Source organism: Cervus canadensis, chromosome 11 (genome assembly GCF_019320065.1).
Source record: "Cervus canadensis isolate Bull #8, Minnesota chromosome 11, ASM1932006v1, whole genome shotgun sequence".
Lineage (NCBI taxonomy): Eukaryota > Metazoa > Chordata > Mammalia > Artiodactyla > Cervidae > Cervus > Cervus canadensis.
This window is the reverse complement of record NC_057396.1, coordinates 52,187,446-52,214,325: the sequence shown is the minus strand read 5'-3', so window position 1 is coordinate 52,214,325 and position 26,880 is coordinate 52,187,446. Positions and strand designations below refer to the sequence as shown.

The 26,880-nt window shown below is 36.9% G+C and overlaps 1 protein-coding gene across 3 annotated transcripts in view; it reads right to left on the bottom strand.

Moving 5' to 3' along the window:
- Positions 1-26,880, bottom strand: part of ANO3 (anoctamin 3) — a 428,911-nt gene that overhangs the window by 180,059 nt on the left and 221,972 nt on the right. For 2 of the 3 annotated variants that reach the window (XM_043482413.1, XM_043482414.1), the window contains exons 2-4: positions 25,817-26,011; positions 24,799-24,870; positions 3,714-3,832 (exon numbers count right to left, since the gene is read on the bottom strand). In XM_043482413.1, the coding sequence (XP_043338348.1) occupies positions 3,714-3,832; positions 24,799-24,870; positions 25,817-26,011 (386 nt within the window). The remainder of the gene's footprint in view (positions 1-3,713; positions 3,833-24,798; positions 24,871-25,816; positions 26,012-26,880) is intronic. The other variant, XM_043482415.1, reaches the window with a different exon arrangement.

The window sequence follows — 26,880 nt, the reverse complement described above, 5'->3', positions numbered from 1 at the left end:
TCCAGTGGATCTTCCCTATCCAGGGATCGAACCTGGGTTTCCTGTACTGTAGGCAGATTCTTTACTGACTGAGCTACCAGGGAAGCCCAAAGAGGAGGGAAGGAAAGCATAGAATGAAAAGAGACTGAAATCATAAAGGGAAGAAAACATGGTGGCATGTGCTAATTTTTAAAGACACAGATAACACAAATTTTATTTAATCTTAATTCATTTTTTAATTATTTGAAGCATATCATATTTGTGTTCCTACTCATTGGTGCTAAAAGTATCTTAAGGTAAAATGTCTGCTTTTCCTCAGTTTTTCTTATGGTTTCTCTCAGGCTCAGGTCTCTTGGAACAATGCTTTAGAGATAGCTGTTGTTTGTTATTGTTCAGTTGCTAAATCATGTCCAACTCTTTGTGACCCCATGGACTGTAGCCCACCAAACTCCCCTGTCCAGGGGATTTCCCAGGCAAGAATACTAGAGTGGGTTGCAATTTCCTTCTCCAGGGAATCCTCCCAACCCAGAGGTTGAACCTGTGTCTCCTGCATTGGCAAGTGGATTCTTTACCACTGAGCCACTCAACTCTCAAAACATCCACAGGGCCAATCAGATAGCACATAGAGAGGCAAATGAAGTAAACTTCGGGAGATAAACTACCGATTTGTGAAGACAAACTAAGAAATATCAGCACAAAATAGTATCCTTACTTAACAAAATCAAACCAAAGATGAATGAATAAACCTGGCACAAATATTTATTTCTGTGCCTACTTATTACAGTTCAGAATCATTATAACAGTAAGATTTAAATTGTGCCATATTTTGTCACTAACACACTGATGGTGACGAATAAAGGGATTTGTAAAATTAATCCAGGTCAAACCAAATCAAATATCACAGAAAAAGATATTTTCAAGGAAACTATTATTGGTTATTGTCCATGCAGTGACAACTAAAAGCTAAGTCATTTCTTATGTTAACATCCAGATTTCTTTTACTAAAGTATTCCCACTTTAATCAATAAGCAATTTAAGAAAACATGAAGTGAACTTGGACTGAGTCAATATTTGTCTTGGAAAGCATCAAAAGGGGATGATGGTATTTGGTGCTGGATGACTTTATTCAGATACTTTGAAGAACCCACAAAAGAATTTTGAGGGATGGTGGGATTGCTGGAACCAGAGATTTTTAAAACTGAACCCCAACCCAGTGATTTGTTGATGAATTATAGTTTCAACACAGTATTCTCAACATCCAAGTTGTTATAGAAACCTTTCATAATGTTTCAAAATCTGCAAATCAGTGTGATACACCACATTAACAAACTGAAAAATAAGGGTTATATAATCAGCTCCATAGATGCAGAAAAAGTTATTTGACAAAATTCAACATCCATTTATGATAAAAACTCCCATAAAAATGAGTATAGAGGGAACATATTTCAACATAAATGACAAACCCACAGTTAACATCATAACAGTGGAAAGCTGAAAGCATTTGTTCAGGGACAAGAGAAGGCTGATCATTCTCACCACTTTTATTTAACACAATATTGAAAGTTCTAGCCACAACAATCAGACAATAAAAATAAGCACAAAGAATCCCAAATGGAAAGGAAGAAATAAAACTGTCAATATTTGCAGATGACATGAAACTTTGTAAAGCTGTAGGCTACAAATTAATGTACAGAAATATGTTGTATTTCTATATACTAACAACAAACAAACTACTAGAAACAGAAATTTTTAAAAAATCATATTTGCGGTTGCATCAAAAAAAATAAAACAGCTAGGAATAAGACTATCTAAGGAGGTAAAAGATATACTTGCAAAACTGATACTGATGAAAGTAACTAAAGGCCAGATAAACAGATGAAAATATATATTAATACCATACTTATGGGCTGAAAGAATTAATAACGTTAAAATGATCATACTACCCAAGGCTTTCCACAGATTCAACACAATCGCTATCAAAATACCAATGGCAGTTTTCACAGAACTAAAACAAATAATTCTAAAATTTGTATGGAACCACAAAAGACCCCCAAATAGCCAGAAACAATCTTGAGAAAGAAGAACAAACCTAGAGGAATCGTGCTTTGTGATTTCAAACTATACTACAAGTTAAAGTAATCAAAACCACATGCTACTGGCACAAAAACAAACACAGATATCAATGGAACAGAACAATGAATCTGTGACAAAGGAGGCAACAACATACAATGGGAAAGACAGTCCCTTCAATAAATGATGTTGGAAAAACCAAACAGCTACATACAAATACGTCAAACTGGACTACTTTCTCACACCATTCACAAAAGTAAATTAGAAATGGATTAAAGATATAAATGCAAATCCGAAACCATGAAACTTCTAAGAGATAATATGGGCAGCATGCTCTTTGACATTAATCTCAATGATATTTTCTATATATGTCTCCTTAGACAAGGGAAACAAAAGCAAAAATAAACAAATGGGACTACATTACATTAAAAATCTTTTGCACAGTGAAAGAAACTGTCAACAAACTAAAAAGGCTCTCCAGGGGATCTTCTCAACCGAGGGACTGAACCCACATCTCTTGCCCTGGCTGGCAGATTCTTTACTTCTGGGCCACCAGGGAAGCCCATATGGAATATTACTCAGCCATAAAAAATAAAATATTCCCATTTGTGACAACGAAGAAGGACCTAGAGACCTAGATTATTATCAGTAACCATTATGCTTACTGAAGTAAATCAGGCAGAGAAAGAAAGTAAAACACTGTATGATTTCACTTACATGTCGAATCTAAAAAACAAAATAAAAGGATAAATATAAAACAGAATTATAGACAGGGAGGACAAGTGATTGCCGGGGGGCGGTGGGGAGGAGGGGAGGAAAGAAGTAAGGGAGATTAAAAGGTACAAACTTCAAGTTGCAAAGTAACTGAGTCATGGGTATGAAATACACAGTGTGGGGAATAGAGTCAATAACTACATTATACCTTTATACGGTGAAAAATGAAAGTGAAAGTCACTCAGTCGTGTCCAACTCTTTGCGACCCCATGGACTATACACATGATAAATATAATGAACACTGCTGTATGCTGTATATGAAAGTTGTTAAGAGTAAATTCTAAGAGTTCTATTATAAGAAATATATATATATATATTTCTGTCTCTTTGATTTCACATCTATATGAGATGATGAATGTTTACTCAACTTATTCTGGTAACCGTTTCATGATGTATGTAAGTCAAATAATTATACTGTATACCTTAAACTTATAAAGTGCTGTGTCAATTATATCTCAACAAAACTTGAAGAAAACCAAAAAATTTCTCAAACTGACAGCGATTCTAATTTTATAAATGATAAAAACAAGGCTAAGTGAGTTTGATTGACTTGCTCAAGGTACCACAACTATAAGTATTGGAACTGCAATTCAAATATTGGCCCACTTGATAATAAAATTCATACTCTCATTAAACCATGGTGTCTTTCAAAAAACAGGAAAGAAGACGGAATAAACCTCTAAAACAATTACTGAATAATTTTATCCTTTAGAATGTTTATAAAATTTTGTTGATAATATAAATGGATATGATGTCTACACATAACTTTTCAATTTTGAGTCCTGTGCAGCCTCATTCTCTCCAGGAAATATCAACTGAAATTAAAAAGAACTGTATGGATTTAGATGTTAGAGACCTCAATGACTTATAGATTGTTTAGTTTGCATTACCTTAGGCAATCTGGGCTTGGGTTCAGAATTATTTTTAGGAACAAAGTCTTTAATGAGGCGAGATCGGTCATAATTAGCATGCTCTGATTCATCCGTGAAATCCTTATCTTTTCCTAGGGCTAGAAAAGAGAAAGAGAAAATTACATCCATTTTTATCCTTCTTTCTTTTCTTTCTCCTTAAATATAATCATCTCTTTTTTTCCCATGTTTTCTCAAGGTTTAACCAAGAATAATTTTCATATGACCCATATATCCAATAAATAAGCAAAAAAAGGTAATAATACGGAGTCTTGTCAGTAACTTTCAGAAAAAATGAAATGCATCTCTGTCATTTAGTGTACTTAAACATTTTGAAAACAAAGTTAAAGTCATGCAAATGCAACTGAATGTTATCTCTTTTGAACTTGAAAATAGAGATATTTGTTAAGAATTCAATACAATTTTGCTTTTTAAGGCAAATTTTACACATTTATTTGCTTAATTAAAAAGACTACATATTTTGGTCATTTTTTTAAAATTGCTGTTTTATAAATATGAACTTGACTTAAGAGAGTAAGAAGTCTAAGAAATCATCTAAGAAATGCTAACAAACTTTACAAGAAAGATTAAAAAATATTAGGAGATTGAAATGAAACCACAACAGCAAAAAAGGAGCAAGAACATTGAATATGGTAATTACCACTGGAAAAATCAAAAAGGGTAACCCATATAAGAACTTATATGAACAATGAGCAAGATATAATCAATGTAAAAGAGTATAAAATAGAAAATATCCATGGTGGTTGCAAGTATCACCAAGAACTAGTGACACATTTCACAAAATTTGTGTTCTAGGTGATACAAATATCTCTCCAAATAAAAAAACAGATTCCTAAATATTTAGTCTTTTCAAATAAATCAAAATGGAATTATTGTAACTATTTTATTCAATCTGTCGTTAACCTGTCAACAAGAAATTTTGACACAGAAAACTATACATAGTTCTTTCAAGAGTTCAGTCATGTGTCTCAGTATTGTAGCAAAATAAAAAATTTTGTTTATACTACATGCATTACTTTCATTAGTAATGCTTAAAATCTACTATAACATATGGCATGTGATGCATAGCTAGCAGTATCAAGTTATTAGCAGCGGTATGAACTAAGAATGAACAGATCATTATACATCTGAGGATATAATTAACTACCAATTACATTAACATGCTCTAGGCATTTGACTTATACCTATATACCTATTAATAATAGCTATCACTCATGGATGACTAATATTTGCTGACCGTATACTAAGAGCCAGAAACTTAACATATATAATTTTCTTTAATCCTTATAACAACTCTAGTAGTGTGTATGATTTTTATCTATGCAATGATAAATAAACTAAGGCATATGCAAATTAAGTAGCAGGGCAAAGTTGCTGTACTATTAAACGGTAGATCAAACACATCCAAATTGTTGCCAATGCTGATGTTTGTGAACATACTATAATGTTTCCCAAGACTTAGGCAAGGGTTTCTCAGGTGGTGCAGTGGTAAAGAATTTGTCTGCAGTGCAGGAGATGCAGGAGACATGGGTTTGATCTCATGTGCCAACATAATAAGTTAGTAAACTTTTGGAACAAAGTGTGTCAATATGTTTTAACAGAAAGATTGGAGGGTAACCCTAAAGTTATAATGTGAAAGAAAGAAATCTATTTTCACAAGCATGTTCAACAAGCCTATGTACACTAAAGTACAGAAACCGCTGCCACCTTGATAAACAGCAACTCAGTTCTTCCAACACAGGCCAGAATCCTGACTCCTCATTTCCTCTTATCACCATGTCTTCTCCTTAGGCAAACTGTGTTGATTTAGTACAAAGCATAATTTTTCCACTTTGCCTTACTCTTTAGCACATATCACTACCTGACATGCTGTACAATTTCACTTATTTATCTTCATTTATGATCTGTTTCCCTCAGTAAGGTATTTGTGCACTGAGGTTTTACTTTTTCACCTTTGTTGTCTTTTTGTTCACTGCTTCATCCCTAATGTCTAGAACAACTAAGAACATTTAGCTGTCATTGAATATTTATTTGCTGAATAAATGGATTTAAATGTTCAACAAATCTTATCTGAAGCATCTTCAAATTAGATTTAGAAACTGATCATCTGTCAATATCTGATAATAGTTTCTTAATCTAAGCTATCACTCTATCTTGAGTAGAAGTCTGTAAGAGTCTCCCTTACTGATCTTCCTATTTCTATGTTTTGTGTCTATTACATGGCAGTCAGAGTAGCTCTTTTACAACCTAGGTTAAATCACATTAATGTTTACTCAAAACCCCCCAATAATTTTGTAGCTCTAAGTAATAGTCATGGTCCAGATTAGGACATGTATGAAATATCAGTCTTCTTCTCACCATATCTCATCCTTGTCCCAAACCCTACCCTCCCTCCCTCCAATCCAGCCACCCCATTCCCTGATGAAAAATATACTCTCACCACAGGGCCTTTGCACTTGCTCCTCTCTCTGCAAGAATGCTCAATCCCTTTTTCATCCAGACTTCTGCTCACATCATCACATGAGAGAATCTCTCCTTGAGAGATTTTTAAAAGATCTCCTTTAGAGATCTTTCTAAAGTAGAACTTTCCATAGTTCTCTGTCTTCTCATAAAGTTTTATTACTTTTATTAGCACCTGACATAACAAGATAACATACACATATACAAAACATATATACTACATATGTACATATATCAGCAACTGACATTGCTATAACATAGATACATAATGTGGTATACATTTATCCTATATATATGTCTCTCTATATATCATGTGCATATGCATATATGTGTATATACATAAAATGAATATGTACATGTTCTACATGCATATATTTGTACTGGTGCCTATATAAAGGACAAAGAACAAAGTATATATGTAGAGAGAGAGTACTGATAGATGGTCATTTGTCTCTTCTCACTATAAGTGCTATTGGTGAGGTGATTGTTTTGTTCACTGCTTCACACCCATTATTTAGCTTACTGTTTAGCATCTCATAAGTACTTAGTATCTGTTGAATAAATTGATGAATAGATGGTACACTTATATGTGGGAATATTTTCCATCTGTTAAATTGCTAATTTTACAGACTGAAAACTCATAGAAATGTTTAAAATAAGTAAGTTAAAAATTTGTTTTTCTTAATTTTGATATATTTTATTTCAAATATGTTTTCTCTTATGAATGAAACTTTTGTGACACTATGCAAACTTAAGGACAAAGAGTGACAACTACAGTATGTTAAGAATGTGAAACATTTTCTTACTTTGGCAGAAGAATGGTAGTTTTCCCCTCACCCTAGACCTTTTTCTACTATTCTTGCCAGAAGCTTATGTGTATCATAAATAGCAGAATTTTAAAAAAAAAAACTGCAGTTGGTATTAACACCAACAAACATCTGTGACAATGAAGAGGACCACATTGCATTTGATTAATAAAGTGAATCCCTCTTCCATTAGAAGAATTATCTGAAATATAAACAAAACCTACTGATGTGTTTTGGTTCTTATCGAGGACACAGACCCTTGTTAGTGTGAAATATGCCCCACATGGTAAAGATCTATTAAATTTCAAACAAACTGAATAATTTCAACAACACTAAATTACAATACCAAATGCATATTTCATTGTCTTAAGATGCTTTTCCCCCGCATTTTAGCATTTCTGAAATCAGGATGGGGTCAACAGTCCATGTTGGACCGTAAAGAGGACTGAAAACCAAGGAATTGATGCTTTCAAATTGTGGTGCTGAAGACCCTTGAGAGTCCCTTGGACAGTAAGGAGATCAAACCAGTCAAGCCTAAAGAAACTCCACCCTGAATATTCATTGGGAGGACTGATGATAAAGCTGAAGCTCCAATACTCTGGCCACCTGATGCAAAGAGCCAAGTCACTGGAAAGACCCTGTTGCTGGGAAAAATTGAGTGTCGGAAGAGAAGGGGAAAAAAGAGGATGAGACAGTTGGATGGCATCATCGGCTCAATGGACATGAGTTTGAAAAAACTCCGGGAGACAGTGAAGGACCGGGAAGCATGGCATGCTACAGTCTATGGGGTCACAGAGTAAGACATGACTGAGCAACTGAACAAGAGCAACAATCCATATCTCCTAAAAGTGATTATTAATTTGATGATGCTTTTCACAATTGCTAGTGTCTTAAAATCCAGTAAATTTGATAATTAAGAAAAACAGACTTTCAAAAGACAAAAACATTTAACCTCTGTCTGGTATAGTAGAAAACAGGTAATTTTGATTATGACAAATTTGATTATGACAACTACTGTTACTCTCCAGTAGCTGACTGGTAGAAAGACATACACTCTTAAAAAATAGACAATTGGATTTTATCAAAATAAAAAATCTGTACTTTAAAGAATACCATCAAGAAAAAGAGACAACCTTTAGAATATGAGAAAATGTTTGCATATTATATATTGAATAAGGGACTTGTATATATGTATATACAACTCTTACAAATGAATAATAGACAAACAACCCAGTTTGAAAATGGGCAAAAAATCTGAACAGACATTTCTTTGAAAATATATATAAGAGGTTCAAAGGAAAAAATAACATGAAAAGGTGTTCAATATGATTAGTGCTCAAGGAAATGCAAATCTAATCCACAATGAGAGCACTTCATATCCACTAGGATGTATATAATAAAAAAAGAGTGTTGATGAGAATGTTGAGAAACTGAATCTTTATATACTGTTGATGAGAATGAAAAATGGTGAAGCTGTTGTGGAAAACAGTCTGGCAGTCTTCAAAATGTTTAACACAGAGTCACCACATGATCTTGCATTCTACTTCTAGGTATAATATTCAACAGAAGTGAAAACATAATTTCATGAAAAATTTGTGCATGAATGCTCCTAGAAGCATTGTCCATAATAGCCAAAAAGTCAAAAAAATACAAATGTCCATAATCTCATGAATGGATAAATAAAATATGGTTTAATCAATATAATAGAATATTATTCAGCAATAAAAAGGGCTGAATTACTGAATTACAGTAAAACCTGACTGCTAGTAGGTATGGAATTTCTTTTTGAGGTGACAGGAATGATCTAAAATTGACTGTGGTGATGGGTATACATATCTTTGAGAATATGCTAAAAACCACTGAGTTTTCACCCACTACTTAAAGTAGGTGAATTGTATGGTCAAGATGAATGGTATCTCAATAAATCCACTATAATAAAATACAAACAAACAAAAATCAAGATTCTCCAAGCTCAAGAAAATCAATTACTATGTTAATACAGAGAGCCTAATGTAATGGAAAGATAACTAATATTGGCTTGATAAAAGCCAAGTTTAAATCTTGGTTATGCTATTTATTAGCTGAGTGGCAGTGAGTCAGTTTCTTAAGATGAAAATTTGGGGTAATAAAATCTGTTCATTCCAAGGATTAAACAGAATAATCCAAAGTGAAGAGGTACAAAAGAGCCTCTTGATGAAGGTAAAAGAGGAGAATGAAAAAGTTGGCTTAAAACTCAACATTAAAAAATTAAGATCATGGCATGCAGTCCCATCATTTCATGGCAAATAGATGGGGAAACAATGGAAACAGTGACAGACTTTATTTCCTTAGGCTTCAAAATCTATGCAGATGGTAACTGCAGCTATAAAATGAAAAGATGCTTGCTTCTTGGAAGAAAATCTACTACAAACCTAGACAGTGTAATAAAAAGCAGAGACATCACTTTACCAACTAAGGTCCATCTAGTCAAAGCTATGGTTTTTCCAGTAGTCATGTATGGATGTGAGAGTTGGACCATAAAGAGGGCAGAGCGCCGAAGAATTGATGCTTTTAAAACATGGTGCTGGAGAAGACTCTTGAGACTCCCTTGGACTGCAAGGAGATCAAACCAGTCAATCCTAAAGGAAATCAACCCTGAATATTCATTGTAAGGACTGATGCTGAAGCTGAAAGTCCACCCCTTGGCTACCTGATGTGAAGTGCTGAATCACTGGAAAAGACCCTGATGCTGGTAAAGATTAAGAGCAGGAGAAGAAGGGGGCGACAGATGTTGAGATGCTTGTACAGCATCATCGACTCAATGGACAAGAGTTTGAGCAAACTCTGGGAGATAGTGAAGGACAGGGAAGCCTGGCATGCTGCAGTCCATGGGGTTGCAAAGAATTGTACATGACTGAGCGACTGAAGAACAATAACAAAATGTGACTTGTACACATAAATATTGAAGAATTATATATTTCCTTCCTTTGGTTTTTCTTAAATTCACAACTCAAATATTTAGAATCAACAAAACAAATTATGTAATTTGGAGCAAACAAAAAAAACCTTATCTTCCCTTTTAAATCCTAAGTGAGGAAGAAACAATGTAATTACCTTAAGTATGCCAATGTACAATTCAAAATTTAATCTAAATATCTCTTTTCCAGTCACCAATAATATGATTTATGATAAAAAACCTTTGTTGAGTCAAGTGGGAATCCAGTAAATCTTCTAACTTTTGCTTGTAAACCAGCACCAGCTCAAAACAATAGGGACTGATCAATATAGGAGGCTACTAAGACTACAACATAAACTTTAGTGCCATCTCTAGGAGTGTAATTTTAATAACCAAGTTATTCCATCTCAGCCATTTTTCTTTATTATAATACTATTTTATTTCATTATGTTGTTACATTGTATTATAATTGCTTAAGCATCTGGAAATGGATGGTGAAACTTTTGAACAATTTTCAGTATGTGTGAGTGATCATATTAGTGATCACTTACTTTCAGCTGCATAACCTTCCCATTCATTACTAATGTCAGCATGTTTTAGGACTGCCAGAGTAGCTGAGGCTGAAGATTAAAACAATAGTTATTAGGTTCAAGATGGCAGCATAGAAAGATGCTGGACCCACCTCTTTCCGGGGTAGTTACATATGCATCAGTTTCTTCTGAGAAAGATCTGTAAACCAGATGAACTGCTGCTCCATGACAAAAGATAAAAGGACCACATCAAGGAAGGTAGGAGAGACCATATTTGACAGTCCTTCCAAAAGCCCACTCTCAGCATAGTGACACACAGCAGGGAGGGATCTCCTCAGTTCAGCACTTTTCTCAGAGGAGCAAGGGATTTGTGCCTCACACGAGGCACCCCAGCCCTTGGGATCTGCACCAGAAAGAAAAGGCCCCAAAACACCTGACAAGAAAATAAATGGGAAATCATTCAAAGGTCCCAAAGGAACATATGGAACTGAGATTCACCTTTTAAAGGGCTTGCACGTGCTCTCATTCATATCAGCAGCAGTTTAAAAAGTGCCTAACCTTTATGTGAAGGAGATTCACTTGCTAATTTTAAAGCATCTGCAGAAAGGGCAGGAGACAGTTGAAATCCTCCAGAGACAGAGGCGTTAGTGGACACCATTTTTGCACTCTCTACCCCCTGATAGCACAAGTGAAAGTGCAAGTGTTAGTCGCTCAGTTGTGTCTGACTCTTTGCGACCCTACGGACTATCTACGGAATTCTCCAGGCAAGAATCCTGGAGTGGGTGGCCATTCCCTTCTCCAGGGGATTTTCCCAACCTAGAGATCGAACTCATGTCTCTTGTGTCTCCTGCATTGCAGGCAGATTCTTTACCATCTGAGCTACCAGAGAAGTCAGCACAAGCAGGCAAGTTAGACCCTCTTGCTGCCTTGTTAGGACAGGTGGGGACAGCAGTCTCTGCACTGTCTCACTGCCTTGCTGAAACAAAAAAGCTCAGGCGGTGTGACACTCCCTTGCTTGCTGTCTGGGTCCAGGGAACAAGAGCATTCTCCCCTTGTGGCTCAACGATTGTCTTTAGTGTTATGCTTAGATTCTTTTCTCCTTTCCTTTTGTGTATCTACTATATGTTTTTGCTTTGTGGTTACCAAGAGGCTCAAATATAACATCCCATGATAGCAACTTAAATGTGAACATGTTCCATAGCTCTTCAAGGAACTCTCTCATTGCATCACTGAGACCTGCAGGCAAGCACAGTCAAGGCATTTTCCTACAAGACTGCCCAGCTTGCAGCTGACTCAGGAAAGCCAACAGGAACACCGGTGGTATTTATTGATCAGGTTACCCTGGCAGCCAAAGAGGCTGGTTTCTGGTCTCCACAAGACTGTAACAATCAGAGACAATTCTTGGTAGGCTACCACCCTCAGAGCAATGCACAGACCGCAGACTGAAACACATCCCCACCTTCCTGTAAAAAGCCTATTTATTTATGTTGGAGCTTCAGCCTGAGGGATAGGCTTAAGGTTTCTCACACATCTAGAGTCTATGGAGGTACTTCCAGGGTAGTAGAGAGATAGCATCCTTATGCAACTCCTTTGCCTCACTTCAACTTGATAATAGCTTACACACTGATCTGGAGCTCTGATTTTTGTTAACAGTCTCCCAAGGCCACCCTCAGATCCCCTGTCTGAAGACTGTAGGGTTTGGGATTGCAGCCCCACAGAAACTGTATGTATTTGCATACTTTAACAGAGGTTGTCTGAGGCCGTGGTCTCCAATCAACCTGAAATTAGGTGCAAATTAGATTTCTTCCCTTGGAGACAACAGGTAAGTAAGAATCTCACTGACAAAGGTAAATACAGAGAAAAGGTAGTGAATTAATCACTTATAAATCTAGTAAGGAAGTTAAAAGACAAAAGTAGTAAAATTAACTAAAACGACAAAAATCTGTTTAGAAACACATAAAATGAAAAGATACAAAATTTGACATAAAAAACACAAAATGGAGTAAAAATGTAGAGGTTTGGTGCTGATAAAGATCCAGACCCAGTCTTTTTTACATTTTTAAATTTTGTATTGGGGTATAGCTGATTAACTTCCCAGGTGGCTCAGATGGTGAGACCCTGGTTCTATCCCTGGGTCGGGAAGTTGCCCTAGAGAAGGGCATGGCGATCCACTCCAGTATACTTGTTTGGAGAATTCCATGGACAGATGAGCCTGGCAGGCTACAGTCCATAGGCTTGCAAAGAGTCAGACATGACTGAGTTACTAAAACACACACACATAGCCGTTTTACAATGCTGTGATAGTTTCAGGGGAACAGTGAAGGGACATACACACACGTAGAAGACCCGGACTTACTGATTCTTTGCTGTTCCTTGGTTGTCTGCTTCTCCCTAACAGTATCAGTGTTCTAAAGTCCTGACACTAACCAGTCACAGCACAGGTACTGCTGGAGCTATCCTGAGTCAACCCCCCAACTGAGGAAATTCTGTGGATAAACTACTTTCCATAATGTCAATGTGTTGGCGTTTATTCTACCCACATCTATCTTTCCATATAGTCACCCAATCAATCATCATTTATCTACCTATCTGTCATTGAGAACATGGTACATGCCAGGCAACACGAATAAGACAGATATAAATAGCAATTGTTATCATCTAGCAAACTGAGTATGCATAGAAAGTAGAAAGAAAGTGAAGTGGCTCAGTCATGTCCAACTCTTTGCGACCCCATGGACTGTAGCCTGCCAGGCTCCTCCATTCCTGGGATTTTCCAGGCAAGAATACTGGAGCAGGTTGCCATTTCCTTTTCCGGGGGATCTTCTCGACCCGGGGATCGAAGCAAGGTCTCCCGCATTGTAGGCAGACTCTACTGTCTGAGCTACCAGGGAATCCAAAACTGAAAGTTGCTTAGTTGTGTCCAGTTCTTTGTAACCCCATGGACTGTAGCCTGCCAGGCTCCTCTGTCCATGGAATTCTCTAGGCCAGAATACTGGAGAGGGTAGCCATTCCCTTCTCTAGGGGATCTTCCCAGTGCAGGGACTGAACCCAGGTCTTCCACACTGCAGGCAGATTCTTTACCTTCTGAGCTACCAGGGAAGCCCAAGTATGCATAAAGCCATATTCAAAGTGCTACAATAATAGAAAAAAGGCCTCATCTCAATGACTGAATGTTAGGGAGGACTTCACAGAAAAGTAATGTTAGAAAGTCATACTCTTCCTACTTAAGAAGAATGATGACTATCAGTTCTTTAAATGCTCTCCCAGAAGGTCCCAAATGAAAAAGAGGAATATAATCAGATTAGGTCGTCAGCGAGAAAAATAACACAGTAATGATTTCTAACAGGTGAGGAAAATCACACTGAGGGATCACATCATGGTGAGAAAAGTAATGGACAAATCCTACAGCAAACTCTCCAAAGATATGCATGTCAATAGCCTCTGTGTCATTTATCCATTTTTCAGATTCTAAATATATTATTGGAGCACCTACTATGTGCCAAATAATGTCCTTGATTCTGGGCTATGGGAATCAAGAAAGTTAACAAAGCCTCTGTATTCTGGAAACAGAGAGAGAAAAAACACCCATAGAATTTCAGTTAATACTTTCTACGTATTAAAAAGAAAAATAAATCAAGATTAGAGCACATAAAATGAAGTTTGTGTGAATCTGGTTTCTTTCAATGGAAGGCCCTGGGATCAGAGCAACGGGGAAAAGAAGGTTGAATTGGCTACAGCACTGTCTTCCAGGCGGCTCAGTGGTAAAGAATCTGCCTGTCAATGTAAGAGATGCAGGAGACACGGGTTCAATCCCTGGGTCCAGAAGATCCCCTGTAAGAAGAAATGGCAACTCACTCCAGGATTCTTGCTTGGGAAACCCCATGGACAGAGGAAGCTGGTGGCTACTCTGTGGGGCCACAAAAAAACCAGACATGACTGAGCAACTGAAAAACAACAAGGGGGAAGAGGTAATAGGAAATGGCCTAAAGAGGCCATGCCCAGATATCTCATAAGGCCTCTGAAGGTCAAGTAGGAGGTTTACCTTTTAAATGTAATGGGAAAGCTGGAGGGATATGAGGAGAAAAATGATAAGATTTAATTTCCTTTTATTAAAGCTTCCTATAATTGCTGTGTAGAAAATAGATTATAAGAAAGCATGAGGTGGAGCAGAGAGACCAATTAGGAGGTTATTACACTATCTCCCAAGAAATGGTGGCAGACTGGATTAGGCTGTAGCAACAAATAGAGTACTTGTAGCAGCAAATGGTGAGCAGTGTTACATTCTGAATATAATTTTAAAAGTGAGACAAGATGACTTATGTACTGTGCTTAATAAAAAGCTGAAAAGATTTACAGTGACTGTGAGGCTTTCAAAACTAGAGAACAATGTCTTTCCCTGTAATTCCATTTTTTTTTTCTGTAATCATAAGTAAATTGGTAACATCAGTGGAAAAGTTATTTTATACTATTTTAACATGAAACTATTGGAGAAAATTATGAAAATTAGTGGAGATTAATATTACAGAAAGACAGCAAAATCATTACATACATACATCATTACATTTGAACATAACTGTTTTGAGAAATAAGATCAACAAACAAGCCATTAAGCTGCACTATGAAGCTTGTAGAAAGTGAATGCCTTGATTATCTAACACAAACCACTTCCTGAGGGAGTAGTTTCATAACACTGGCAAAATGTTGATTTCACAAGATTAGGTAGATGAATATTTTGATGTGTTGGACCCAAAGTATACTGGTCTTAATTAGCCCTGCTTATTTCACTTCAAAGTTACCTGATTTTACTGCAGCGTGGGCAAGGGTAGAATTAGGCATTAGTTACTTGTTAACTGGATTGCTCTCTCTTTGCCATTTTCCAGTACACTAACAGGAAAAAAAGGGTGAGCAATAGTAACAGGACTTCTGGGATTGATGAACAAGATTACTGACACACTATGATTTCAAGTTCATCATTACATGGATCAGTACTTCCCAGAACGATTTTGTGTGTGTCTATGTCTATGTATCTATGTGGCTGGGGGAGAATGGTTTATGCAATGGAATGGTGCCCTGGCTGCTCTATGAAAAGTAGAATTAAAAGTCCAGAGACAACAATTAAAAGATTAAATGAAGAAAACCAAGCAACAAAATCCTAACCTCCCAACCTGATTAGTTTTCTTTAATCAATCACCTCCCAAATATATTTTACCATGCAATGTTACTCCTCCATCTTTTGCTGCTCCCAGCCTGATACTTATTAACATCTTGCAGAGCTGCTGTTCCCTGGGTTTCACACTTTCATCTTAAATGCCTCTGTTGCCACTGTGCTGATTAAGAGAGAAGGTAAGAGATGAAGGTTTCCTGGGTTGAAACCTCTGTTCTCCATTGGCTAGTTAGATGACGTTTAGTAAGTTAACTTGCCTCTTGGTGAATTAGGTTCCTCATCTGTAAAAATAAGATGATTATAACACCAGCCCAAAGGACTATTAAGAAAATTAAATAAGATAATATAGGCAGGGAGGTGTGCATGTGAGTTCAGTAAATTATTGTTATTCCAGTATGCCATCAGGGTCACATTTTGGTGATAACAGAGAGAGATGGTTAGTGAAGATATTTAAGAGCCCAGAAAAATTCAGTGTGAAACGTAAGTTGAGTGAGTGACTAAATAAAAATATTCATTGAACTTCTATGATGATGTCTTAGAGACTGATGGAGCTATGCCTCTTCATTTAATTCAACAATATTGCAAACCAGGGATCTTAAATCCCAATTTACAAATAAGATCATTGAGACTCAAGGAAATTAATAATATGCCACAGTTGTACAACTAGTAGATACAAGAATAAATGTCTGACCAATGTCTGGCTGGGAAAATAGTATTTCACTGATAATCTACTACAAACTCTGTCAGGCAATGCTAGAGAAAATCTGCAGCTCTGAATCAATAGAATCATGAATATTCCATTTGGCCTTGGGGTACAGAAGGAAGCAGGGCAAAGGCTAATAGAGTTTTGCCAAGAGAACACACCGGTCATAGCAAACACTATCTTCCAACAACACAAGAGAAGACTCGACACATGGACATCACCAGATGGTCAACACTGAAATCAGACTGATTATATTCTTCGCAGCCAAAGATGGAGAAGCTCTATACAGTCAGCAAAAACAAAACCGGGAGCTGACTGTGGCTCAGATCATGAACTCCTTATTGCCAAATTCAGACTGAAATTGAAGAAAGTAGGGAAAACTACTAGACCATTCAAGTATGACCTAAATCAAATCCCTTATGATTATACAGTTAAAGTCAGAAATAGATTCAAGGGATTAAATATGACAGAGTGCCTGAAGAACTACGGATGGAGATTCATGACATTGTATAGGAGACAGGGATCAAGACCATCCCCATGAAAAAGAAATGCAAAAAGGCAAAACGATTGTCTGACGAGGCCTTACAAATAGCTGTGAAAAGAAGAGAAGCAAAAGGCAAAGAAGAAAAGGAAAGATATACCCATTTGAATGCAGAAGTCCAAAGAATAGCAAGGAGAGATAAGAAAGCCTTCCTCAGCGGTGATCAATGCAAAGAAATAGAGGAAAACAATAAAATGGGCAAGACTAGAGATCTCTTCAAGAAAATTAGAGACACCAAGGGAGCATTTCATGCAAAGATGGGCTCAATAAAGGACAGAAATGGTATGGACCTAAGAGAAGCAGAAGATATTAAGAAGAGGTGGCAAGAATACACAGAACTATACAAAAAAGATCTTCAAGACCCAGATAACCATGATGGTGTGATCACTCACCTAGAGCCAGACATTCTGGAATGCGAAGTCAAGTGGGCCTTAGGAAGCATCACTATGAACAAAGCTAGTGGAGGGGATATAATTCCAGTTGAGCTATTTCAAATCCTAAAAGATGATGCTGTGAAAGTGCTGCACTCAGTATACCAGCAAATTTGGAAAACTCAGCAGTGGCCACAGGACTGGAAAAGGTCAGTTTTCATTCCAATCCCAAAGGAAGGCAATGCCAAAGAATGCTCAAACTGCCACACGATTGTACTCATCTCACACACTAGTAAAGTAAAGCTCAAAATTCTCCAAGTCAAGCTTCAATAGTACATGAACCATGAACTTCCAGATATTCAAGCTGGATTTAGAAAAAGTCAAGGAACCAGAGATCAAATTGCCAACATCTGCTGGATTATTGAAAAAGCAAGAGAGTTCTGGAAAAACATCTACTTCTGCTTTATTGACTATGCCAAAGCCTTTGACTGTGTGGATCACAATAAACTGTGGAAAATTCTGAAAGAGATGGGAATACCAGACCACCCTACCCTCCTCCTGAGAAATCTTTATGCAGGTCAGGAAGCAACAGTTAAAACTGGACATGGAACAACAGACTGGTTCCAAATCGGGAAAGGAATATGTCAAGGCTGTATATTGTCACCCTGCTTATTTAACTTATATGCAGAGAACATCATGTGAAATGCTGGGCTGGATGAAGCACAATCTGGAATCAAGATTGCTGGGAGAAATATCAATAACCTCAGAGATACAGATGACACCACCCTTATGGCAGAAAGCGAAGAACTAAAGAGCCTTTTGATGAAAGTGAAAAAGGAGAGTGAAAAAATTGACTTAAAACTCAATATTCAGAAAACTAAGATCATGGCATCTGGTCCCATCACTTCATGGGAAATAGATACGGAAACAATGGAAACAGTGACAGACTTTTTTGGGGGGCCTCCAAAATTAAAAAAAAAAAAAACCTTTTATGGGGGTGACTGCAGCCATGAAATTAAGATGCTTGCTCCTTGGAAGAAAAGTTATGACCAACCTAGACAGCATATTAAAAAGCAGAGGCATTACTCTCAACATTATTAGACAACAAAGGTCTCTCTAGTCAAAGTTTTGGTTTTTCCAGTAGTCATGTATGGATGTGAGAGTTGGACTGTATAGAAATCTGAGCACCGAAGAATTGATGCTTTTGAACTGTGGCGTTGAAGACTCTTGAGAGTCCCTTGGACTGCAAGGAGATCCAACCAGTCCATCCTAAAGAAATTAGTCCTGAATATTCTTTGGAAGGACTGATACTGAAGCTGAAACTCCAATACTTTGGCCACCTGATGGGAAGAACTGACTCATTGGAAAAGACCCTGATGCTGGGAAAGATTGAAGGCAGAAGAGGAAGGGAACGACAGAGGATGAGATGGTTGGATGGCATCACCAGCTCAATGGACATGAGTTTGAGTAAACTCCAGGAGTTGGTGATAGACAAGGAGGCCTGGCGTGCCACAGTCCATGGGGTCACAAGGAGTCAGACATGACTGAGTGACTGAACAGAACTGAACTGAATTGCTCATTTTGAACAGGGAGAAATATGTCTTCAGTGAAACACTGACCACATCCAGGTAACTCTGCCATAGCCTCAACAATTTTATGGGGCAGTTCAAAGTAGTTCACTCTAAAAAATGAAAAGCCATTAGTTAGAAACATCAGTCGGGTTCCAAAAATTGTATTAGAGCCTATTAGTACTTGGAAACTCCGATGCATTAACCAACTCAATGTTAGAAGCTGGTAATATGCATTCTAAAAGCAAAATTAGAGAATGTAACTTCACTGAATTTAAAACACAGCATGTATTATTAAATACTCATGATTCATGAAGTTACAGTTTTTCCATATTTGACATTGTTTTACTTGACCTCTTCTTAACATGATAAAGGCATACCAGCTACAGATATTCAGCCAAACTTTAAAAGAACATTTCACAGCCAGGTTTTATATCTAGATAGGCCACTGGAATGCCTGGTGATACCACAGTCAGCTGGAGCTTCATTCTTGGCTTCATGATAGAGGCGAACACATACTTCCTGTGTGCTGTCTTAACCCCTTCAGAAGCTCTGATGTTTCTCTAAACTGAATGAGTGATAGGCTGATGCTGGGAGATGCAAAAAAAATGGGTATGAGTTACAAATTCCTGGAGAGATATAAACGCAAGTCAAATGTGTCAAATGACTGAGATACTTGAATGATGAGGGGGGAAAAGAAAGGAGTCTGGGCATCTAATCAAAATATGCATTAGAGGAAATGTTAATATTTGGATTGGCAAACTGTCAAAAATAAGATGCCTGGAATTGAATAGAAAGGTTTACATGACTGGAGTCATTGTTAGGCTACTAGTACTAACTTGGGAGAATTATTAATGAAGAGTTCTGTGCAAACTGTAACACCTGCATGGATATTTTGAACAAGAATTTTGTTCTGTTTGTTTTCTTATCAGAAAACAACTAACACAAGTAACCTCTTTCAAGATTAATTACTTTTTATGGGAAAGACCTTTGCACTCTGATTGAGCATATCTGTTCTGATGAAATGCTCTTCTCGATGTTGTATGTGAAATGAACCTGCTGGTGGCTGTCTTCCTTTAATTAGGAAACTTAATAAGCCAACATTGTGTTTAAGCCACACACACACAAAGAGGTATTATTTTAAAAAACACAACTAATTCGCAGTCATTCAGAGTGCTATTATAAATAACACAGCTCATCCTTTAAACAAATTATGAAAAAGTGTCTCGGCGAAGTCTTCAGAGAGAGACCAATATACATGTTTTAGGCTAGACATTCTTAATTCTGGCTATACTTAATATTTATCTGGGAAATAGTTAAAAGTATGGATCCTGATCTCTATCCTTAGATCAATTAAAACTGACTTTCTGGAGGTGGGCTCCAGGAAGTTTTAGAAGCTCTAGGTGACTTGAGAATGCCTGATGTAGGCAATGCAGCCAGGCCACCACTGTGTGCACTACTGAAAATTCAGGGCTCAACTTCCACGGATTACAAATAAATTCAGTCTGAGGTTATAAAATACTTGTTGGGGCAGACACAAGTGTTGGGGTATCATCTTTGATAAAACTCCAACTCCATTTATTTCTATTCAATTTACGAAAAGGAAAGGCCCTTGTTTCAAGGCATTGCTCATAGGCAAGTCCAACAAGTATGAATCAGAATATAAATCTTATTCAAATGAAGCAAACTTGCATTGTAAAAGGCAAGAGAGTATATCGAGTATAATTGTCTCTGTTATCGAAAAAATAAATAAAAATTATACTGTCTACTAATGGAGGATCAGGATACAATCTTTCAGTACCACCGCTATTCCAAATGTTATCAACCAGTTCCAAATTTCAGTTTTGGAAACTATGCATAGAATTGTGTGCTATTTTGACTGAAATATGAGAATTTTTCTCAACTTATAAAAAGTTTTGATGTCAATATTTTTCTTTACATATTCTTATTATATAACACTTGTATGTATCTTGCTTAGAGAAGAAAGAAAATACAGACAGCAAGAAGATATATAGCAACCCCAAATAACCTCATGTGGAGATGATATTCAGTATCAGCTAGCATAATGGTATACTTCTTTCTAGCTCTTTTGCAATACATTTTTAACTAAAATAAGAGGCACTCTGCATTTACATTTGGAGAAGGAAATGGCAACCCACTCCAGTACTCTTGCCTGGAAAATCCCCTGGACGGAGGAGCCTGGTAGGCTACAGTCCATGGGGTCACAGAGAGTCGGATACAACTGAGCGACTTCACTTTCACTTTTCACTTTCATGCATTGGAGAAGGAAATGGCAACCCGCTCCAGTATTCTTGCCTGGAGAATCCCAGGGACAGAGGAGACTGGTGGGCTGCCCTCTATGGGGTCGCACAGAGTCGGACACAACTGAAGCGACTTAGCAGCAGTAGCAGCATTTACATTAAGTTGTCTTCCCCTCTTAGCAACATATCTCTAAATGTTCCATAATATAGTATATTAATGAGTCTGTGATATTCTAGCATGTAGATATGTCACAATTTATCTACTCCTCCATTACTAAAATATTCAATTTGCTTCCATTTTTGTGAATTTTTGTGTTTTATTGCTTAATTTTTAAACTAAATTTTTAAGTTTTGGGGGCTTTTTTACTGAAGTATAGTTGATTTTAAATGTTGTATTAATTTCTGCTTTACAACGAAGGACTCAGTTATACACACACATTCCTTTTACATGCTTTCCCATCATGGTTTATCCCGAGATCTTGAATATGGTTCCCTGTATTGGCTCAGACAGTAAAGTGTCTGCCCACAATGCGGGAGACCCAGGTTTGATCCCTGGGCCGGGAAGATCCCCTGGAGAAGGAAATGGCAACCCACTCTAGTATTCTTGCCTGGAAAATCCCATGGATGGAGGAGCCTGGTAGGCTATAGTCCATGGGGTCGCAAAGAGTGGGACACGACTGAGCAACTTCACTTTCACTTTCACTTCTGTGCTATACAATGGGACCTTGTTGCTTATCTATCCTATATGTCATAGTTTGCATCTACTAATCACAAACTCCCAGCCCATTCCTACCCATTCCCCTCCCCTTTGGTAAACACAAGTCTGTTCTCTAGGTCTGTGAGTCTGTTTCTATGTCACAGATAGGTTCATCTGTGCCTTATATTTGATTCCACAGATAAGTGATATCATATGGTATCTCTTCTTTCTGACTTGACTTCACTTAATATCATAATTCTAGTAGCATCTGTGTTGCTGCAAATGACATTAATTTGTTCTTTTTTATGGCTGAGTTGTTTTCATTGTATATATGTACCATATCCTCTTTATCTATTCATCTGTCAATGGACATTTAAGTTGTTTCCATGTCTTGGCTATTATGAACAGTGCTGCTATGAACATAGAGGTGCATGTATCTTTTTGAATTACAGTTAATAGCTACCCACTCCACTATTCTTGCCTGCAGAATTTCATGCACAGAGGAGCCTGGTGGGTTACAGTCCATGGGATCACAGAGTCAGACATGACTGAAAGACTAACACTTTCTCTTTGTCCTGATACATGCCCAGGAGTGGGATTGCTGGATCAGATGGTAATTCTATTTTTAGTTTTCAGAGGAACCTCCATACTGTTTTACATAGTGACTGTACCAACTTACATTCCTGCCAACAGTGTAGGAGGCTTCCCTTTTTTTCCATACCATCTCCAATATTTGTAGAGTTTTGCATGATGGCCATTATGACTGGTGTGAAGGTAGTATAATTTGCTTATGTTTTTAAATTAGATAATGACTATAAAAAAAAGCTGTGAGAAAAAAATGTTCTTAATTTCAAATATTATTTTTCTTGGGATGAATTTTTAGATGTAAAATTGGCTACTGAGTCTCTACAGTAAGTATTCCACAGATTTCCCTCTCTGTTCTATATGACAAAATATCTCATCAAAGAGTCATTTATCATTAACTTGTTAATAGTGTAAAGAAGAGGAGTTCTAGGTGGCTGAATGAGCTTTCAGGTATCTTTGCTGCCCCTTCTTCTGGAGACTTCAGATAACTATTAAAAAGTAAAAATCTACCAGAGTGTTCTAGAAGGCAAAATTCTGATGGAAGTGTTAACTAATGGAGCAGCTTAGCCTAGAATATGTTCATAGGTAAGAAGAGAGAGTGACTCTCCTTAGACAAATCCTGGAGACGTCTGGACTCAAAGATGGCAGATAAACAGAGGGAAAGAATGCAAACTGAGGGTGAAAACATGATGAGAACCAAAACAGGCAATAGAAAACAAAACAATAGAACAGGCAAACAGAAACCATTTCTCTACAGAAATTCACAGCATAGGAGAGTAATGTGAGCATTGGTACTTTAGAGTACAGTCCTCAATCTGACATGGGTGGATCATCGAAGTAACAGTTCCTTAACCACTCACTGTAACATAGATGCTTTGTGTTTCTAAGACTTGTCCTTGTATCCAGCTTTAAGTCAGTCTTTCCTAAACGTAAACAGAGGACCAAAAATCACTAGAAATTTGAGAAAATTCTACAGCTAAAAATGATCCCTGGGAAAACAGACTAAAATTTACAACACAAAGGAAAACTTAGGACAATAGCCAAGTGTTGTTAGAGAGATCAGAGACGCTGTATTCATGAAATATAATAGGATACTCTGAAAAAGTTACATTCTGAAAACAAAAAACAGTCTTGGAAACTAAGTATACATATACTATTGCATCCCCTGTCCTGCCCCCCACACATAAATGAAAAGAGATTTTGAGGAAAAGTTCCAGGAATCCTCCTGAACTGAGGCAGAAATCAAAACCATGAGATGAGAGAAAATGTCAGGCTTTTAACTGGATTTCCCGAAAGAGAAAAAGAAGGAAAACCAAAGTGCATAAATTGTAGAAAAAGTATCACAGACATGGAAAGGAGGCATAAGACAAATATAAAGGACAAATGATCTCTAGAGTGGGATGAACTAAAACACATACACAAATATATAAACATAATATTGTATAATTTTATAACAAAAAAAGTAAATATAATAGAAAGGTACACAGAGAAGAAAAATCAACTACAAAGTAATTTCTAACAGTAATAACAGATGTTAGATGACATTGAATTAATCACCAAATTTCATAGGAAATTATTTTTAATGCAGAATTTTATAAACAAGGAAATAACAATCAAATGTATGAACCAACAGAAGTCATCTCAGATGACACCACTTAAGAATTTCTTAAGGAAGAATGAGATAAAGGATATAAAAACAAGAAGCTGAAATATAATGGAAGTATTTAGAAAAAGGAATATTTTTCTTTTCCTGAGAAAAAATTTAGATTATCTAGGAAAATAAAACTAACAAAAGTTTGTGATATGATATAAGCAACAAAATAAACATAATGTGACATGACTTTGAGTATTTGATAGAGGGTGGGAAAGGAGAGTTTATTTGACCTTGACTCTAAGAGTATTCAAGAGTAGCATAGAGGCCATAACTTGGAATTATAGGAAAAGAAGTGACATTGCAATTTTTTTAATTAAAAAAAATATACTATTTAAAGTTACAAATTTAATCTGAAGAGATTTAAAATTTTAAATGGCAATGTAACTGAAAAGAATGAAAGGCTACATACACAAAAGGACTAAACCTTCATCTAGCACAAGATATCAACAGATAATATTGAAATATGATAAATCTATACATAGTAGTATAAATATATTTATTCATAGAGAAATGAAGGAAATTTCCAGAAGACTAACAGCAGAATTTTTTCCTTTTTCAGTTATAGGATTCTTGTTCATTTAAATTTTTCTTTGTTTGATTTTCAAGCTGTACATGATACACCTTAACAATACTTTAACCTTTTATTCTCATCCATCGAATGTTAAAGACTAAACATGAAATTTTTTCTTTAAAAAATAATGTTTTAAATTTGAAGACAGTTTACTTTTGGAGCGGGGGAAAGGAGGAAGAAAATATCAAAAATCAACTCACCCAAGCAAAAATCACTGAGGTCGGTGAAAGAACATTTGAGCACAGAATCTTTTCCCTCTTCCTCAGTGTTAACTGGAACAACAGCAAAAAGACTTTGTAGTTTGGGGGACTAAACACATAACAATGATCAGAAAAATGACCATGGTGACTAATCCAAAAATGACCGTGGGGACAAATGACTGCCAAACATGAAGAAATGTTTTTAAGTTAATGAGTTGAAATAAGAAAGACATCTATCTTACATTTTAGCACTTTGATTCTCTTGAACAATTAGCCACTTTCCTTGTTGGCTATGGATGTAAGCTGACTATTTAAAATAGGCAGTACTTTCCCAATACTATTGAAAAGAGAATATCAGAATTTTCCATTTACCTAGAGGAGGAAGCAAGCTTCAGGAATCATAAGGAAATGAGTTTTCATAACATAAAAACTTTTAGAGATGGATGGGGAAAAAAAAGCCCATCCATCCACTGATGGGTCTGGTTGTATTTTGACTCCTAACTCTTTTGAAAAGGAGTTGTCTAAAGACAAAACGGCATCTCAAACAGGCAGTTGTGTGTAGTTTTGGCTGCCAACACTTGTCCAGTCACATCTTCATGCAATCAAATCTTTACTGTTTTACAGTCAGTATTATTTAAAGTTTTGGGTCTTTTGTTTTAAGGAAACCAAGTTTATTATTGCTGGCATATTTAATTACTGGTAACAAATTCACACTTAGTAATGCTAACGAGCCAGTGATTTGGGTGGCTGGTCTGGCTCCCGTCAACAGAAAGTAGGTCCATATCTGCATGGCATCGACTACTTTTAGGGACGTAAAGGGATGAACACACAATCTGGCCAAGGAATGGCCTTTTGTCTGATTGGCAGGGGCAACTGTTCTCCTTCCTATGCCAGTCTCCTTTCTAAAGACTATAAATACTAAGTGGAAGAAAGGAAGAGAGGGCAAGAGGGAGGGAGAGAGAGAGAGAGGGTTGGAAAACACTACTCTTTATAAGTTAAATAAGAAAGTAGAGCTCACCTTGCTCCGCTTTGTCAGCAGAGATTGAGGTTACAGAAGTGGGGTCCTGAGATTCACTCTCAATTGACTGGAAGAGCGAGGTAGACTGGCTCAGGCTCTTTGAGTAAGCATAGCTCTGGGCCAGGCAAGGCAAGGATCTCCGAGACGGTTTTAATGAAGTTTCTTTTGCTATCTCACTCTTGCTTATATTCATACCTACAAATTCAAAATGGCAAGTTTTAATAATAAGAAATTATCAGCAGAAATCAACAAATAATTTTAATTCTCATGATGGCTGTTTCAGGAAAATACTATTGAAAAGTACCACCTGGGGATTAGAACTAAGTGAATTAGTTTTGTTTCTATATTTTCAGGGGAAGTGTTTTGAGATTTTTGTCAAACAGTTATGAGAAATAAACAGCTCCTCTTCCAGTTTTGAGCTTTCACTATTTGTTAAAGGGCCTGCAAAAAAGGAACTGAGGTTTAAGTTCATTTGGGGAGTTATGAGGACAACAATTTGGATTGTCTTTGGATAAATCTGTTTCGGTTTTAAAGCAGGGAAATAAAACCTAATGAACTGACATTCAAATTAGTATTATTAACTGGAGCCCTTCTTTTTATACCTTATCCTCCTTTCAACACATGCATAGCACACTAATGGGTGATCAAGAGGTTGGAAAGAGGTAGCATACATTGTTTAGTACAAAAATTGGTCAATAGGCAGGGATCAAGGGACAATATTCCTGCGCTCCATGTCACAGCCCCTCCCCTCACAGAGGACTGATATGCCAGAAGAAACAATGTCCCTAGATAGGACTCTGCCTCCATAACTGGATGTCCCTGTAACTGTATGCTCCCCGCAGTGAATGACCCCATGCCCCTGCACACCCCTGTCCCCTTCATTCCTCACTTCCTCCCGTTAATCCCAGGGCATTCCTCAGCCCTGGGATACTGCTGTGAGTATCCTGGCATATGCCTTCTTTTGCACATATTGAGTATTTCTCTAAGAGGAAACACTTAGATGTACAATTGCTGGTTTGAAGAACATGAATATTTACCATTTGGATAAATAATGCCAAACTGAT